At 41.0% G+C, this 17,329-nt stretch overlaps 1 protein-coding gene across 1 annotated transcript in view; it reads left to right on the forward strand.

Moving 5' to 3' along the window:
- PACRG (parkin coregulated) overlaps positions 1–17,329 on the forward strand; it is a 507,213-nt gene that overhangs the window by 339,196 nt on the left and 150,688 nt on the right. Inside the window, exon 6 of the mRNA XM_077812164.1 lies at positions 351–500. Within this exon, the coding sequence (XP_077668290.1) occupies positions 351–500 (150 nt within the window). The remainder of the gene's footprint in view (positions 1–350; positions 501–17,329) is intronic.

The raw sequence follows: 17,329 nt of genomic DNA on the forward strand, positions 1-17,329 counted from the left end.
TCCATTGGCCCCAGTGGTACTTACTGAGGATTTCTTTTTATTATTTATTTATTTGGACCAGACTAGTAACACAGGCAGCATGAGAGAATAATGAGCTGCATTCTTGGGGTTAGTGAGGACTCAGTATAAATTGTGGGAACAAATAACAATCAGACAAGGCAGGGTTTTATAACATCGAGGCCACAATCCATCTCTGGGATCTTTCGGAGCTGAGCTAATAAAGGCCCACTTACAATCCCCAACAAAGTATAGTTTAATTAAATTTGCCCATTAGAGGACTTCTCCCCCTCCCTTTTACATTCTAAAAATTAATTCTTCTGTTTCTGCCTGTCTTTCTTTCTACATCACAGATGCACTGAACCTTCGTAACCGACAGGTCATCTGCATCACGCTCAAAGTCCTCCAGCACCTGGTGGTGTCAGCTGACATGGTGGGGGAAGCCTTGGTGCCCTATTATCGTCAAATCCTCCCCATCCTAAACATCTTTAAGAATATGAATGGTGAGTTATCCTACTAGTCACTGTGTCTTTGAACCCTAAGGCAAAATGGGGCTTGAGGCAGGGTTAATTAACAATGTCATTAGGATTTATTACTGCACATAAACCCAGATCCATTTGGAGCTCTAAATAATGTAACCCCCACTGCTATTCCCTAGGGATGCAGTAAAATTAACAATTTCATTTATTACTCCTTGCACGTACAGCTTATTTAACACAGTACAAAAGCACTGAAGCAGTTCTGTAATCTTCCAATAATTAAATTGTAAAGTTTTGTAATAGTCTTTTGACTACATTAAGAGATTGCAAAGGTTTTTTCTTTTCTTTTCAGCATGGTAATTTTAAGTTCACAATTTTAATTCTGTCCTGGATTCTCCTCACCAGTAAAGTTCATTCTTACCCATTATTGCTTTTTGGTTTAGGAGAGAATAAAAAGAAAATTATTAACCAGTTTAGTCAATTTGACAGACAAGAAAAATTATCTCTAGCAAAGCAGTGAAGTTTGGAGTTATTTTTGCACAGTTAACAGGTTTTACTATGGAAGAAATTTAGAACCACTTCATGCGCCACACTCTTGAGTAAGTTGTTTTCTTTGTAGTTCAAAATTCCATGGCCAGTTTTGTTGTTGTTTTTTAAACAACTACAACAAGTACTGCATGGAGTATTATTACACCATTCTCACAAACCTGAACCAAACTATCTCCAAAGTGTCTTGTTCCTGTAGTAAATCTCTTGGCATATTATGTGTTCAATCACTTACTAAGTTATTGACTTCGAAGTTTTATGCTATTCACATGCAATACTGTAGGTTAAAATAAGTTAATTGCTAACAACCATGCTAATAAAGGTTATAATGTAGGCAGGGTGTCTATGAAACTCATGTTATTTCAGTGTTTAGCCACTGCGCTACCTCCTGGGTTTTGGTTTTGTTCTTTATTAACTTTTTATTAAGACAAAGTTACAATAAAATGTTAACATACTATATCGTACATTATTTATTTGGGATCAACATAATATTCAAAGTACCTGGCTAAAGATTCCAGTTTGCTGGCTGGGAAACCCTGGTTCTCTGTGTATGCTAAAAAAGGATGACCAGATTTCTAAATACTGGTCTTCTTTTTGACGCTTCTCTTGTGTATTGGATGTGAAAATTTGCCCATTACAAGGACATTCCATATTTTTTATACAACAGGAGGAGGAGTCAAATTTTTCCAATAATGTGCAGTATAGAGTCTAGTTACTAAGAATAAAAAATAAATTAATTTGTTTGGTTTTAAATGTAGATCCTTTACTGGAGCATTAAGTAAGAAGGTCAGGGGATCACTAGAAAGCCAGCATTTAGTCATAAAATGAATCTCTAATAATTTCCTCCCAAAACCAGCTAATTCCCGAACACAACCACCCTATGTAAATATGTTCCCTTTTCCTGCAACCCTTCCAACTGAGCACCTCCCCAGTAGCAAAAATATTATGCACCTTAACTGGAGTCAAATACCGTCTATACCAGTGGTGGGCAGCCTGTGGCTCATTAAGGTAATCTGCTGGCAGTCTGCGAGACAGTTCGTTTTCATTGACAGACCGTCTGCAGGCATGGCCGCCCGCAGCTCCCGGTGGCCTCAGTTCAACATTCCTGGCCAAAGGGAGCTGGGGGAAGTGTCAGCCAGCATGTCTCTGCAGCCTGTGCCGCTTCCCCCAACTCCCATGGACCAGGAGCGGCAAACTGCGGCCACTGGGAGCTGTGGGCAGCCGTGCCTGCGGATGGTTGGTCAATGTAAACAAACTGTCTCGCAGCCTGCCAGTGGATTACCCTGATAGGCTGCAAGTTGCCCACCACTGATCTATACAATACATTTTCTTATTTATTTATTAACTCTTTTTGAGAAATGCAAAAATATCTGTCCAGAGACTCTAATGGGGTTTAGACTTCTAGGTTCCTTTAAAAACTGTATGTAAAGGACATTGAATTAAACAGCGAACATGTTCTAATAAACTGTAGACCGTGTACCATGTATAAGGCTATGTTTTAGTCATGGGTATTTTTAGTAAAAGTCATGGACAGGTCACAGGCAGTAAACAAAAATTCACAGCCCATGACCTGTACTATATACCCCTGACTAAATCTTGCAGGGCGGGAGCGACCCAGGGGGTGCCATGGGTGCTGAGGCAGGGGAGGCGGTAGCGCACGGTCCTGGATCCCTGCTCATGCTACAGGGGGGACTGTTGGCAAGGGTCCCTATCTGGCTCCAATCCTCCCCAGAAGCAGCGACATCCCCCATCATCTTCTCCTCAGCAGAGGCACGGTCAGGCAGCTCTGCATGCTGCCTCCGCCCCAAGCACCGGCTCCGCAGCTTCCATTGGTGGAGAACCATGCCCAATGGGAGCTGTGGAGGCGATACCTTCAGATGGAGGCAGAACGCAGAGCTGCCTGGCCATGCCTCCACCAGGAGCTGAGGAAAGTCGCCGCTTCCGGGGAGCCGCCATGAGGTAAGCGCTACCCAGATCCCTTACCCTCAGCCCTGAGTCCCCTCCTTCACCTAAACTCCTGCTGGGAGGAGTGAGGGGGTAGCCTGAGACTGCCCCAGCTGTGGCGGATGCGGCTGGCACGGGGGCAGCTCGATCTGCTCAGGCAGCCCCTGGGCCAGCTGCACCAGACACTTCAGAAGTCACGGCAGTCCCAGAAAATCACAGAATCAGTGATCTCCATGACGAACTTGCAGCCTTAACCATGTATATGAGTGGAATGGAAGAGAACTGTCAAAGTTGGGGAGTTGTAGGATGTCGGGCTGTGATTAAAAAAAATAAATATATAGTTAAACCTCTGCATCCGTGTGGAGCCCCATAAACTCCAGTTGGGTTTATCACAGACAGAAGGGTCCAACTTAGTGGGTCCAATTGCAGGATCTGGGGCCAAATACAACCCATCAAAAGGAACTATATCATTTAAATGGTAAGTGATTTATCTGCTGAGCCCCATTTTCCAAATTTTAGCCTGAGGCAGGCTGTGAGCAATCCTGGTTCCCTTGCTGCTATTGTGTCAGATGAATGGTAGGGAAGGCTCATGTCTGCTACTGGCACTACATAGACATAAAGATGCACACAACTGGTTAGATCACACTTGCTATACAAAAACCAACCAACTCAATAAAAATCAAACAGGTTTTCAACCATTTGTCTGACATCTTATTGTGTGGATTTGTATCTGATATCCAATTAAACATAAGACTTCATATTTGTTGTTCAGAAACTAAAAAAATTCCCCCCCAAGCCACCCCTGGATTCATCATTCTAAACAGCCAAAAAGAATAGCCCTAAATTCTATTTACTATGTTATGTTGCTGTTGAAGTTGAATAAGGCAAGAGTAACATGATTGTTTGTGACAATGTGAGCATTTTAGTTTTGTGCATTCTAATTTTAATTAAATAATTATGTAACCGTGTTTTTACACTCCATATCAATTGAAAACTGTAACTAAGCATAGTGATTCAGTATCTGGACTTGGTTTTCAAACAGAGATCTATGGAAGAAACCAGTCACAATGAACTGTGACTACACAAAAAAAGCTAAGAGTTTGCCTTTCTTGTAAATCTTGTTGCCCTAAAGGCTGTTTAGGTCAGGACAGAGATGGGGAGCGCAGTGAAAGAGAGTAAAGCAGTTAACATCAACATATTTATCTAAGACTTCAACTTACTTTCTAGGCAGAGGATGAGGGGAAGAGATCTCACCGCTCTGAGATCTTGGGCTTCTTTGCCCTTCCTTCCAGCTTCCTCCTTTCCCTTCCTGTCTCCCTTTTAACCATCCCCAGCTGACTAGCTGAATCCCCTTGTTAACTGGTTAATCACCCAGTCCGTACTCAGTTATCTCCCCAGTTTGGCCAGTGCAGGGCAGCTTACAGAGTACAGAGTGGTGAGTCAGCCTTAGGCTCCTCCCACTTGGTCACAGGCCCATCGTTCTTTTCTGTCCCCATCCTCTTTTCCCAAGCATATTCAACAGGAGACAGTTCTAAATGAACACTCAAATGCCACTAGGTCTTCAGGCAGAAAGGGGAGTGCACTCATTAGCAAGCACAGCACTTTCTCATTCACTTCACTCTGCTGAAGCTCTGCTGCTGAATTGGTCAACCACAGCTCTGGGTCTGAATATGGTTTTGCAACTCCAACATCAAGGATAATATTTTGATATTTATCCAAACATAGTATCTGCTGGCACTCAAGGTATTCTGAAAATGTACAAAACACATCTCCAATCTCTACCCTACTCAGATATCATGCACTATTTTTCTATAAATGTTTTTTTTAGTCTTGGAGCAATCTGACCAAAGAAAAGACAAAACAAGTAAGAGTTTTCCCCAGGAGGATTATTTTGCTAATATTAGCCTCAGTACATAAACTTGCCAAAGAGCTTCAAATGTTAGTGGCACTTTTCACATGATTCTAATTATTTTTTTCAACATTTCCATAAAATCTTGTTTTCAGCTGTTTCTGATGCAGCCATGGATATTTTCTCTAGGCTGACATTTTACTCTACCATATAAGTACTCAGTACATTTTACTCTACCATATAAGTACTCAGTACACTTATTGTAAATTATAAGAATTTATTTTTCCAAGTGGCATTTTGCAGGTTAAATGTCTTTCGGTATTTGAAAATAAACTAAAAGCAATTGAAAATTGTAGTTATTTATTCTATTCAGTGCCTTGAGACAAAATTCTGACAAAAAACCACTCTAATTTTTAAATAATTGGAGAATAAGGGTTTTTAGCAACAAAATATAGTGTCTGATTCAGCTGTTGGATCCTTGGCACACAGTGGGCCTGATTCTGGTCTCTAATACTACTTCATGCTGAGGTAAATTATTTGTCTTCAACCGGGATTTATAATGGCACATAATAAGTGACACTAGAATCAGGCTCAGCATCTCTGATGACTTGGGACTATTATTATTTCTTTCCAGGAAGACCTGTATGGAAAGTAAATAAAAATTCAGAGTTGGAACTTGTAGTGGACCACTTTAAGTCTCAGAGAAAACATTTGCAGGTTGTGGAGAAGGCATTGGTACAGTCTGCTGCTTGTCCTTCCCAGAGAATTTTTAGAGAGACAACGTGGGTGAGATAATATCTTTTATTGGACCAACTTCTGTTGTTGAGAGAGACAAGCTTTTGAGCCACAGAGAGCTCTTCTTCAGGTCTGACAGGTTTCAGAGTAACAGCCGTGTTAGTCTGTATTCGCAAAAAGAAAAGGAGAACTTGTGGCACCTTAGAGACTAACCAATTTATTTGAGCATAAGCTTTCATGAGCTACAGCTCACCTCATTGGATGCATTCAGTGGAAAATACAGTGGGGAGATTTATATACATAGAGAACATGAAATAATAACACTGTAAGAAGAGTGATCACTTAAGGTAAGCTATTACCAGCTGGAGAGCGGGGCGGGGGGAACCTTTTGTAGTGATAATCAAGGTGGGCCATTGGTCGGAATATGAACAAGAGGCTGCTAGGCAGCTCTCCAACACCACTTTCTACAAGCCATTACCCTCTGATTCCACTGAGGGTTACCAAAAGAAACTACACCATTTGCTCAAGAAACTCCCTGAAAAAGCACAAGAACAAATCTGCACAGACACACCCCTGGAACTCTGACCTGGGGTATTCTATCTGCTACCCAAGATCCATAAACCTGGAAATCCTGGATGCTCCATCATCTCAGGCATTGGCACCCTGACAGCAGGATTGTCTGGCTATGTAGACACCCTCCTCAGGCCCTACCCTACCAGCACTCCCAGCTTTCTTCAAGACACCACTGGCTTCCTGAGGAAACTACAATCCATCGGTGATCTTCCTGAAAACACCATCCTGGCCACTATGGATGTAGAAGCCCTCTACACCAACATTCCACACAAAGATGGACTACAAGCTGTCAGGAACAGCATCCCCGATAATGTCACGGCAAACCTGGTGGCTGAACTTTGTGACTTTGTCCTCACCCATAACTATTTCACATTTGGGAACAATGTATACTTTCAAATCAGCGACACTGCTATGGGTACCCGCATGGCCCCACAGTATGCCAACATTTTTATGGCTGACTTAGAACAACGCTTCCTCAGCTCTCGTCCCCTAATGCCCCTACTCTACTTGCACTACATTGATGACATCTTCATCCTCTGGATCCATGGAAAAGAAGCCCTTGAGGAATTCCACCATGATTTCAACAATTTCCATCCCACCATCGACCTCAGCCTGGACCAGTCCACACAAGAGATCCACTTCCTGGACACTATGGTGCTAATAAGCGATGGTCACATAAACACCACCCTATACCGGAAACCTACTGACCGCTATTCCTACCTACCTGCCTCCAGCTTTCATCCAGACCACACCACACGATCCATTGTCTACAGCCAAGCTCTGCAATACAACCGCATTTGCTCCAACCCCTCAGACAGAGACAAACACCTACAAGATCTCTATCAAGCATTCTTACAACTACAATACCCACCTGCGGAAGTAAAGAAACAGATTGACAGAGCCAGAAGAGTACCCAGAAGTCACCGACTACAGGACAGGCCCAACAAAGAAAATAACAGAACGCCACTAGCCATCACCTTCAGCCCCCCCACTAAATCCTCTCCAACGCATCATCAAGGATCTACAAGCTATCCTGAAGGACGACCCATCACTCTCACAGATCTTGGGAGACAGGCCAGTCCTTGCTTACAGACAGCCCCCCAACCTGAAGCAAATACTCACCAACAACCACACACCACACAACAGAACCACTAACCCAGGAACCTATCCTTGCAACAAAGCCCGTTGCCAGCTGTGTCCACATATCCATTCAGGGGACACCATCACAGGGCCTAATCACATCAGCCACACTATCAAAGGCTCGTTCACCTGCACATCTACCAATGTGATATATGCTATCATGTGCCAGCAATGCCTCTCTGCCATGTACATTGGTCAAACTGGACAGTCTCTACGTAAAAGAATAAATGGACACAAATCAGACATCAAGAATTATAACATTCAAAAACCAGTTGGAGAACACTTCAATCTCTTTGGTCACTCGATTACAGACCTAAAAGTGGCAATTCTTCAACAAAAAACTTCAAAAACAGACTCCAACGAGAGATTGCTGAATTGGAATTAATTTGCAAACTGGATACAATTAACTTAGGCTTGAATAGAGACTGGGAGTGGATGGGTCATTACACAAAGTAAAACTATTTCCCCATGTTTATTCCCCACCCCCCACCTTTCCTCACACGTTCTTGTCAACTGATGGAAATGGCCCACCTTTATTATCACTACAAAAGGTTTCCCCCCCGCAACCCTCCTGCTGGTAATAGCTCACCTTACCTGATCTCTCTGGTTACAGTGTGTATGGTAACACCCATTGTTTCATGTTCTCTGTGTATATAAATCTCCTACTGTATTTTCCACTGAATGCATCCGATGAAGTGAGCTGTACCTCACGAAAGCTTATGCTCAAATAAATTTGTTAGTCTCTAAGGTGCCACAAGTACTCCCTTTCTTTCTTCAGGTCTGAGACAAGTATTCCAAGCATCACATCAGAGTACCTAGGGATGTGGTAGAATCTCCTTCCTTAGAAGTTTTTAAGGTCAGGCTTGACAAAGCCCTGGCTGGGATGATTTAATTGGGGATTGGTCCTTTGAGCAGGGGGTTGGACTAGATGACCTCCTGAGGTCCCTTCTAACCCTGATATTCTATGATTCTACCTTTCTCAGACCTGAAGAAGAACATTGAGTGGCTTGAAAGCTTGTCTCTCTCACTAACAGAAGTGGGTCCAATAAAAGATATTACCTTCCCCACCTTGTCTCTCTAATATCCTGGTACCAACATAGTTAAAACTACATTGCATATGGAGAATTTTTGACATTTCCATCATGTTTTATGCTCATCTGTGCTCATGCAGGCAGCACTACCATTATTTTGTCAATATGGTTCTTTTTGTAAATTCTCAGGGTGTAAAATCAGTGTCTTTTATTTATCTAATGATGTGCCTGAACACCGTCTTTAAAAAATGAGTAGCTCCAAATGGTTTCTAACAAAAATGAGCAGAATTACTGAAGTGCTGAGCATTTTTGTATGGTGTCATCATTTCCAAGGGGATTTTGTCACAGAAGGACCACAGATATTTGAAAGAAAGGTCTAGGCATGTGGTCCTAAAGACTCACATCTGTACCTGAAAGTAATTAAAAGAGGTGTGGGGGTTTATGTGTCTTGGAGTGGGGAGGGGGTGTTCAGCTCTTTACATGGAAACTCATCAGTGCCTATTGATGTCTCTATATAATGTCTCTCAATGAAATACGTTGCTCCATTAATTTTGTAGTTTCCTCTATGAAAGAAATAATCTTTCTTTAATGAGGGATAGGACCCGGGTGATCAGCCTCCAGCCAATGTTTGTGCCTTCTTTGTTTTCACTCTTCATAGATATGGTGAATGACTTCACTGTTAAGAATATTTGCGGAAATTGAATTTTAAACAAATATTGGTGCTATTCATGGAAGATGAATTTTAAATTTGTAAACATAAATGTTCACACTGAAAACTTATCCGAAGTCTTACACTCATCCAGTTAGGGAACAGGTCATGTAATATATTTCTATCTGTCAATAAAACAATCAACACACTCTGAATGAAAAATATCAAATATACTCATAATGAATTGCTTGCACACAATCTGCAAACCAAAAATTATGTGCCAAATTTATTCAGTAAATAATTTCAAATGAAAGACAGAACTGCTAGCTGTTCTCAAGGCTAAATTAATCAACTACACTTTTTATCCAGCTCTAAGACTCATCAATATTTCCTGTAGTTTGTCAAGAATTATGATTAATTAATTAATCTCTTTAAATGTGGTGTCCATTGAATGACATTTGACAGGTGTGAGGATGTGCTGCCTCCTCAGGTATAAAAGACAAGGGAAGCATAAGGAGCTAAAAATACATACCACCTTGTAAAGGAGGGCACAATTGCCACCCTAAAGGATGCAGTTACTTCTGACTTCCAGGTTTAAAGGACCAGCCACTAAAATAGTGTAATTAGTCCCACCTATTGGAGTCATTGATGTGCTGTGATTCACCCATTTCTTTCATGTACTCGGTAGTGTACCAGATATACCTCAACTTAGGAGCAAGCACCAAAGCAAGTTGCCTCTGGCCCAGTAGGCTCTACTACCCAGTGATTTCCCAATATGCACTCTCAAGCAAAAGGAGTCTTTACTAGGGTTGGCAGAAATGAAAGACTGCAAATACCGTAGGCAGTATGACTTGACCATCTACAACAGAAAATAGACATAGACATTCCTAACTCAGCCAGGTCAGTAGGGGACAATCCAAAAGAAGGAAGTACTGGAGTAACCATGAGTACAGCTTCTAGTCCACAATTCCTTAAAAAGTGCATTTAAGTACTGGTTAAGTTCTCTTCCACGATGAGTGGAGCACTCTGTTTTTTGCCCTTATGTCCTTCTGCTACTAGTCTCCTCTCACTGGCTGCTTCCCATCTTGGATTGTGACTCTTCACCCAACCTCACTTCCAGCTCTCAGGCTGCCTGTTACCTGGTCTTCATTGTGCAGCTGGCTCCCAACCTGCTACCTCCATCTTGCTGCTCCACACAGAAAACTCTAGCTGTCTCCCCAAGCCTAATCCTCTCTTTGTCTCCTCCTTTTTCTGTTCAATAGGCATCAAAGAACCCTCTGCCTGTTGTCTGCTGAACTAGTTCTTGCTCCTCCCAGAATGACCAGTAGCCCAGTTCTCTCCAATCAACTCATTCTTGAGAGAATGTTCTTTGTAATGAGATTCCCTGGGAAAGGATCCTATAAGAGAATGAACCCAAAAGCAGTGGTAATCAGGCAGCCACTGAGAAGGTAGCACTTAAGGAAGAGTTTGAAATCCAAATTGCCTGAGGGCCAGAGATCTCGATAAAAGATATTTTGAGGTCTCTAGAACTATGACTTTATAACATTCTTCACAGAATTATCCAGTATTCATTTACACTTTCATTATTGAGCAAGTTTTCTGAGATATTTGCCCAATTTCCAAATGTGTATATTTATTCTAGAAAACTTTGAGAATTGTCAGCTGTGTAAGGTTGTCTGGAATTAGTTGGTTTGGCAGATTGTAACGTTCCAGGAAAACATTAGTTAGTCAAGAGATAATACTATTCGCAGTTGGATGGATGGACAATGCTATTACTTGCAAATACATAATCAGGAAACATGCTCTGCACTTGAGAATCTGTTTCTCCAACAAGCAACTTCACGCTTTATTCCCTGCCAACTTCTTCATGGAATATCCTCACTGAATTAATCTGAAAGTCACTACCCTCTCCTCCTATAAATCCTTATTCTAGGCTCACTTCTACTGTGATACTTACTGTAAATTGCCACCTGATGATAGCTGGTTGGATGGTCAGTAGGAATTATCGTTGTATCTCTGGTTTGTTTCATATAGAAAAAGAAACAAATCTGATTTCAAACTTGCCAATTGTTTGTAAAAACATATTCCTCTCACTGGTTTCAGAGTAGCAGCCTTGTTAGTCTGTATCCGCAAAAAGAAAAGGAGTACTTGTGGCACCTTAGAAACTAACAAATTTATTTGAGCATAAGCTTTCGTGAGGTACAGCTCACTTCATCCGATGCATTCAGTGGAAAATACAGTGAGGAGATTTATATACACAGAGAACATGAAACAATGGGTGTTACCATGCACACTGTAACCAGAGTGATCAGGTAAGGTGAGCTATTACCAGCAGGAGAGCCGGGGCAGGGCGGGAAACTATTGTAGTGATAACCAAGGTGAGCCATTTCCAGCAGTTGACAAGAACCGGGGGGGGAGGGGGTGGAATAAACATGGGGAAATAGTTTTACTTTTTGTAATGACCCATCCACTCCCAGTCTTTATTCAAGCCTAAGTTAATTGTATCCAGTTTGCAAATTAATTCCAATTCAGCAATCTCTCGTTGGAGTCTGTTTTTGAAGTTTTTTTTGTTGAAGAATTGCCACTTTTAGGTCTGTAATCAAGTGACCAAAGAGATTGAAGTGTTCTCCAACTGGTTTTTGAATGTTATAATTCTTGACGTCTGATTTGTGTCCATTTATTCTTTTTCGCCCCTACTCCTTCTCTTTGTTTGTTACATCTGTGTTTGCATCTTGTCTCAAGTTATATTGTAAGAAGTTTAGGACAGGGACTGCCTCTTACTTTGTGGTTTATACAATGCCGAATACAATGGGACCCCACATTGGTGTCTCTGGGTGCTATTGTAATAACTAATAACAAATGTAATTAAAAAGACCAAGTAAAGAACTAGATGCTGGTGAGGGAAAAGTACAGTAGGTTAAAAAAGTGAACATGCTGTGTTTGATGTGAATATCAAAATCTGCAGAGTTAGAAATATCACCCATAAACTAAACTGTCAATGTTGTTCTTCTAAAAAGCATTGGTAACATACTCATGCAAAAAGTTCTGTTGGTCTTGTACCACAGATACTGCTCCTAAAAGCTTCCAGAGTACATTCCTGAAAGAATAAAATTTGATTGCAGTGTGCATATGTGTCAGTCTTAAAGGCTTAATGTCTCTAGGTGAACTGTCATGATCTATTGTGTAGTTATTAGCAAATGACAGAGTCTGCACTGTATGTACACTATGAGCAACTGAAAAACAGTTACAATGAAAACAGGATAGAGGTTAAGGTTCAATCTTCTTAAGGCCTGGACAGTTCTCTGTGGAATTACTTTATAAGAAACCAAAAAACAAGAGAACTCAACATCCAACTGCCTTGTTATCTTTCTTTCAGTCCTAAAATTATTTTGAACGTTTATGGACGCTCAGAGTAAATTTGAAGTACTCTTTTGTTCAGGTGAAGCAATTGTAATCACAGACGCAGTACAAAATGCACATAACTTCTCCTTATAATATTGCTAGTTTTAATGATGCTGCTTTATTGGCTTGCTTGCTTTTAATATTTCTCTGTTGTACATAATGAGAACCCAATGATTATTCTTCCAGGTCATGAACAGAAAAGTAATGACAATGACTTAGGCCTATTATGAACCTTATAACACCATTTAAAATCTCTTTTTCATTTAAATACAGTACTTAAATATGGCATGTTTTTATTAGGTTTATTTCAGGGGTTTTTTTTCTTTTCTTTTCCTTTTTTTGGGGTGGGGGGGAACATTGCATACTATAAAATCTGTTTTCTTTTTTGTATCATGAAACCTTTGCTGTGCATCTCCTCTTCTAAATTGTTTCATAGACCTATAAGATGTCTTAGATAAATGCAATTTAAGAACAAATAGAATAAAGTTCGTGCTTTTGTGACAGCACTGAAGAGAAATAAAAAGAATAAAAAGGAATCTTCAAAGCTTGATATAAATTATGATTGTATCCAGTGTTGTATTTATATCAGAATGAACACTGGAAGCAGAAGTTTGATAAGAGTTAGACAATTATATACAGAAAATTTCTTTTATATAATGTAGTCAGGTAAATAACCATTTCATTGATCTACTTTAACAACTATTATATATTGTCAAATCAAAGCAGTCTAACAGCTGTGCTACATCGATTCATATGCATTATAAAGCAAAAATGTTTTCATGTCATCAGTTTATATTATTCAGTAGTGATCAATAACAGCATATGAAAAACTCTGTAGATTAAATCATGTAAAATGTTTTGAAAACAAAACAGCACCAAGCTTAACAATATTCAGAGAAAGAGAGACAGGTTTTAAAAACAATGATTTAAACTAAATTGTCAAAATTATATGTGTAGATTTATATCTTACCCCACATATTTTGGTCACATTTAAAAGGCTTCTTCAGGCAGATTCCTGTTTTTCCTTTTTTCCTAATAAACACTATGCACATCTGATCTATGGTACTGTATAATTTAAAGTAGTAATAATTATAATTTCTTTAAAGATTCCATCAGCACTGAATTCCCACTTACATTTCCAGAATGAGATGGACAGGAAACTTGCCTCACCCTTAAAATTTTGACTTTCTGAGGCACTGGTAGTTAAGCCTGAGCCCCACATCCCACCCCTCAGTTATACACCATGGGATGATCCCCCTACACTAGTGTGATCCTTCAATGGGCAGCTTCACTAATTTAGGACCAGTTTCTATTGGTGCAGGGCAGCTGAGGATTGGAGACTAAGTTTCTATGGGCTTCAACACAAGCTATCTGACACTATAGCTAACTTTTAACACTCAATGTGACCTTTTATCAACCTCCTCCTACCTAGTCAGTCCGACACCCCTTGCCCCCCTTCCTTACCCCTTAATCTCAGGAAACATGATCCAGAATTCCTGAAGTAGCTGAACTGTTAGGTAAGGTATTAAACCACCAGAGCAACTATGCTTGAGATGCATGCCTGGGACACCAGTCTGCTTTGAGGGGCTTCCAGTGCCCTTCTTTGAGAGGTTCTTCGCATATTTAGTTCACTAGATTGCACAGAACATGATGGACTTCACACAGTAGGAGGAAGAATCAGAACTTTGAAGGAGTATTAAATCCCAGACGCAATAGATTGTGCCTAAAGGTGGTCAGTACTCTGTGCATAAGGGCTGGAAGTATTTCCAGAAGTGCTTATGAATTCAGGAAGCAGCAATGCTCTTCGAAGTGCCTCATGCTAATTACTGGAAGGCAGCAAGTTATCCCTGCACATGAGTGACTATGCTCTGAAGAAAAACCTCATGCCCAAAATATTTCAACTACTTCTTCCACCAGGAAATGCTAAAAACACTTGGCATTGAGAATGTCAACTCTATTCAGGAATATCTTACAGTATTGTCAAACCAAGTGTTCAAAGATCACGTGTCAGGCTCCAAAATTTTGAGATTTAAAAAAATAGATTTGGGGTTCTTTCTATTTGCCTTCTGAGTTTTGAGCTTTTAGCAAAAAGAAAAGGAGTACTTGTGGCACCTTAGAGACTAACAAATTTATTTGAGCATAAGCTTTCGTGAGCTACAGCTCACTTCATCGGATGAATCATATCGGTGAGCTGTAGCTCACGAAAGCTTATGCTCAAATAAATTTGTTAGTCTCTAGAATGCTATAAGTACTCCTTTTCTTTTTGCGAATACAGACTAACATGGCTGCTACTCTGAAACTTGAGTTTTTAGGTTACACTCATAGCATGTTTTCAGCAACCATGAGGACCAACCAACTTTTCTGCAACCATGAGGACTAGAAACTCTTTTCTTTCATTGTAATAAAAGCCCATAGGAGTTCCAACCCTTCTTCTTTCCCCCCACCCAACCCCGTTCTGTTCCTTTAACCAGAACCTCCTTTTTAAATCCTTTATCAGGCCATTTATCTGGTCACTGGATGCTTTCCCTATGGAGTACCTGCACTGGACATCTGCCACAAGGAGGTGCCAGCAATTAGCTTGGCTGCTTCCCCCCCAAACCCAGTCAGATTCCCAGACATCTCCCAGTGGCCTCTTTTGTAGCAGCCAAAAACATGTCAGCTCCCAAGTCTGATAGGGGAAGTCCCATCCTCCCGAAAGAACCCAGTTGCCCCTTGTATTATGCCAGGATCGTCAAGGATGCCAACAGCTCTGTTGTCAACCCCCATGTACCACAACACCCACCCCTCTGTGATGGGCCATATTGGTGACCAGCATTCTGGATCCTGAAATTGGAAGAACTCATTACAACTTCCTTCATAGCTCAGCCTAGCTCTGAAGGCAGAGCCACCGCCAGTAGCAGCATAGTAGTAAGGATGGCTTGGTATGGTACTGCCACCCTTACTTCTGCACTGTTGACTTCAGAGCTGGGCAGCTGGAGAGTGGTGGGTGCTGACTGGAGGTCTAGCTCTGCAAGCAGCAGCACAGAAGTAAGGGTGGCAATACCATGCCATGCCATACTTACGTCTATACTGCTTCTGGCTGTGGCTCTGCCTTCTGAGCTGGGCTCCTGGCCAGCAGCTGCTGCTCTCCAGCTGCCCAGCTCTGAAGGCAGAGCCACCAGCAGCAGCAGCACAGAAGTAAGAGGAGCAGTACCGCAATGATTTAATTGGGTATGGGTCCTGCTTTTGAGCAGGGGGTTGGACTAGATGACCTCCTGAGGTCCCTTCCAACCCTGATATTCTATGATTCTATGATTCTATGATTCTAACCCTCCATACAATAACCTTGCAACCCCCCTGCCACACAACTCCTTTTTGGGTCAGGATCACTACAGTTATAACACCGTGATTTTTCAGATTTAAATAGCTGAAATTATGAAATTTATTAATTTTAAAATCCTATGACCGTGAAATTGGCCAAAATGGACCGTGAATTTGGTAGGGCCCTATTCATAAGCCTGTGTAATTCGGAAGTTTGGTGATTGATAACGTACCACTGCCATGTTATCACACCAGAAACACACCCTTTTATGAGCCAACTTTGGTCCCCAAATAACTGCTGCAACTAAAATGGGGGGAAATTCCAGGAAAGTCATATCACACAGAACCCCGTTTTGTATCCAGATGGCAGGCCTGGTGGAGGGGAAAGGAAAAGGAGACAAGGGACCAGTGTGGCAACACTGACTCATTCACTGGGAACCAGATGGTGGGAGGGCTTAAAAGGGGCATCCCTGTGCCTGAAGCCCCCTTTTACACTGAGCAGGCTGAAGCAGCACTCCCCTCCCTCCCCTTTAGGTGCTGAAATACCAGGTTTGGCCAAGACCTGCTGTGGGTATTATGCTAACCAACATGACAGAGACAGATCCAAGTTGCCAAATTCAGTTCTGGATCCAAATCTATCCTCAGCTCAAGAGGATTCAGATCCTGTGTTCTGGTTCAGGCTCATCTTTACTGCAAACTGTTGTGGTGGAATTTCACAGTTCTCATAAAATGGAGTCTCATGCAAGTAAATTTCATTAAGCTGATGACTGTAAATTATTGAAACTTAAAATAATTACCACACTACAGCAGTGGAAATAAAGGCATTTTTGTCATTCTCAGTCCTTATTTATTATTATGATTTTAACTAAGTTCATATGAATTACAGTTCCCAGAATGCTCATGTAACTGTTATGACTGAAGAATTCAGGATCAATTTTCTTATGTCAGAACAACTGATTGGCTTCTTTAATGTTGTTATGCAAAAAATTCTATTGTCTTTGATCCAAATCATAATCTTTCAAGTAAAACCCCAGGCAAAAGTGTTTTTCATAGTAATTTACCTGGGAACTAGTAGGGATGGAGTCCTCAACCCCAGCTTGCTGCATTTCTGTAAGCATTTTTATGGCTCGATAGTTGCAAAACGTGCACTGGTTCACTGACGATATCCTTTTCCTGCCCAAATTCCTCTTCCTCCATACTGAGCTGCAGAAAATTACAGGGGAGCTTGTTAATGCAGAACCTAGGGCTTACCCATATGCTCCTGTATAGAGTTTTTACTGCTTTCTTACCCCGGAACAACCAGCTGCTTTTAGCCCTAATGTTCTTGCTTAAATGAAGATAGGCTTTGGTCTCTATATAGTTATGGAATTACTGTAGTAGGTACTGAATTTTGTAACACAAGCTTTCAGATATCTGATCCAATAGCCTTTAAGAGGAAGTTGCATTTAGTGTGTGAGGGGGAACTCTATCTTAGACAATATGCCTTATGTAATGCTATTATTTCCAGTCACTTAACAAAAAGATAGTTCTGTTTCATTACTTTTCCAGGCTAAATGATTTACAGGTCTCTGTAAATCTAAGCAGAGTAACTATTCTTGCAAAAATGACACTACTTACTCTTTCAATTAATATTATAAAATGCATATTGAAAAGTTCACATTTATTTCTCATTTTTCATATCTGT

The sequence above is a fragment of the Eretmochelys imbricata genome, chromosome 3, assembly GCF_965152235.1.
Source record: "Eretmochelys imbricata isolate rEreImb1 chromosome 3, rEreImb1.hap1, whole genome shotgun sequence".
NCBI lineage: Eukaryota > Metazoa > Chordata > Testudines > Cheloniidae > Eretmochelys > Eretmochelys imbricata.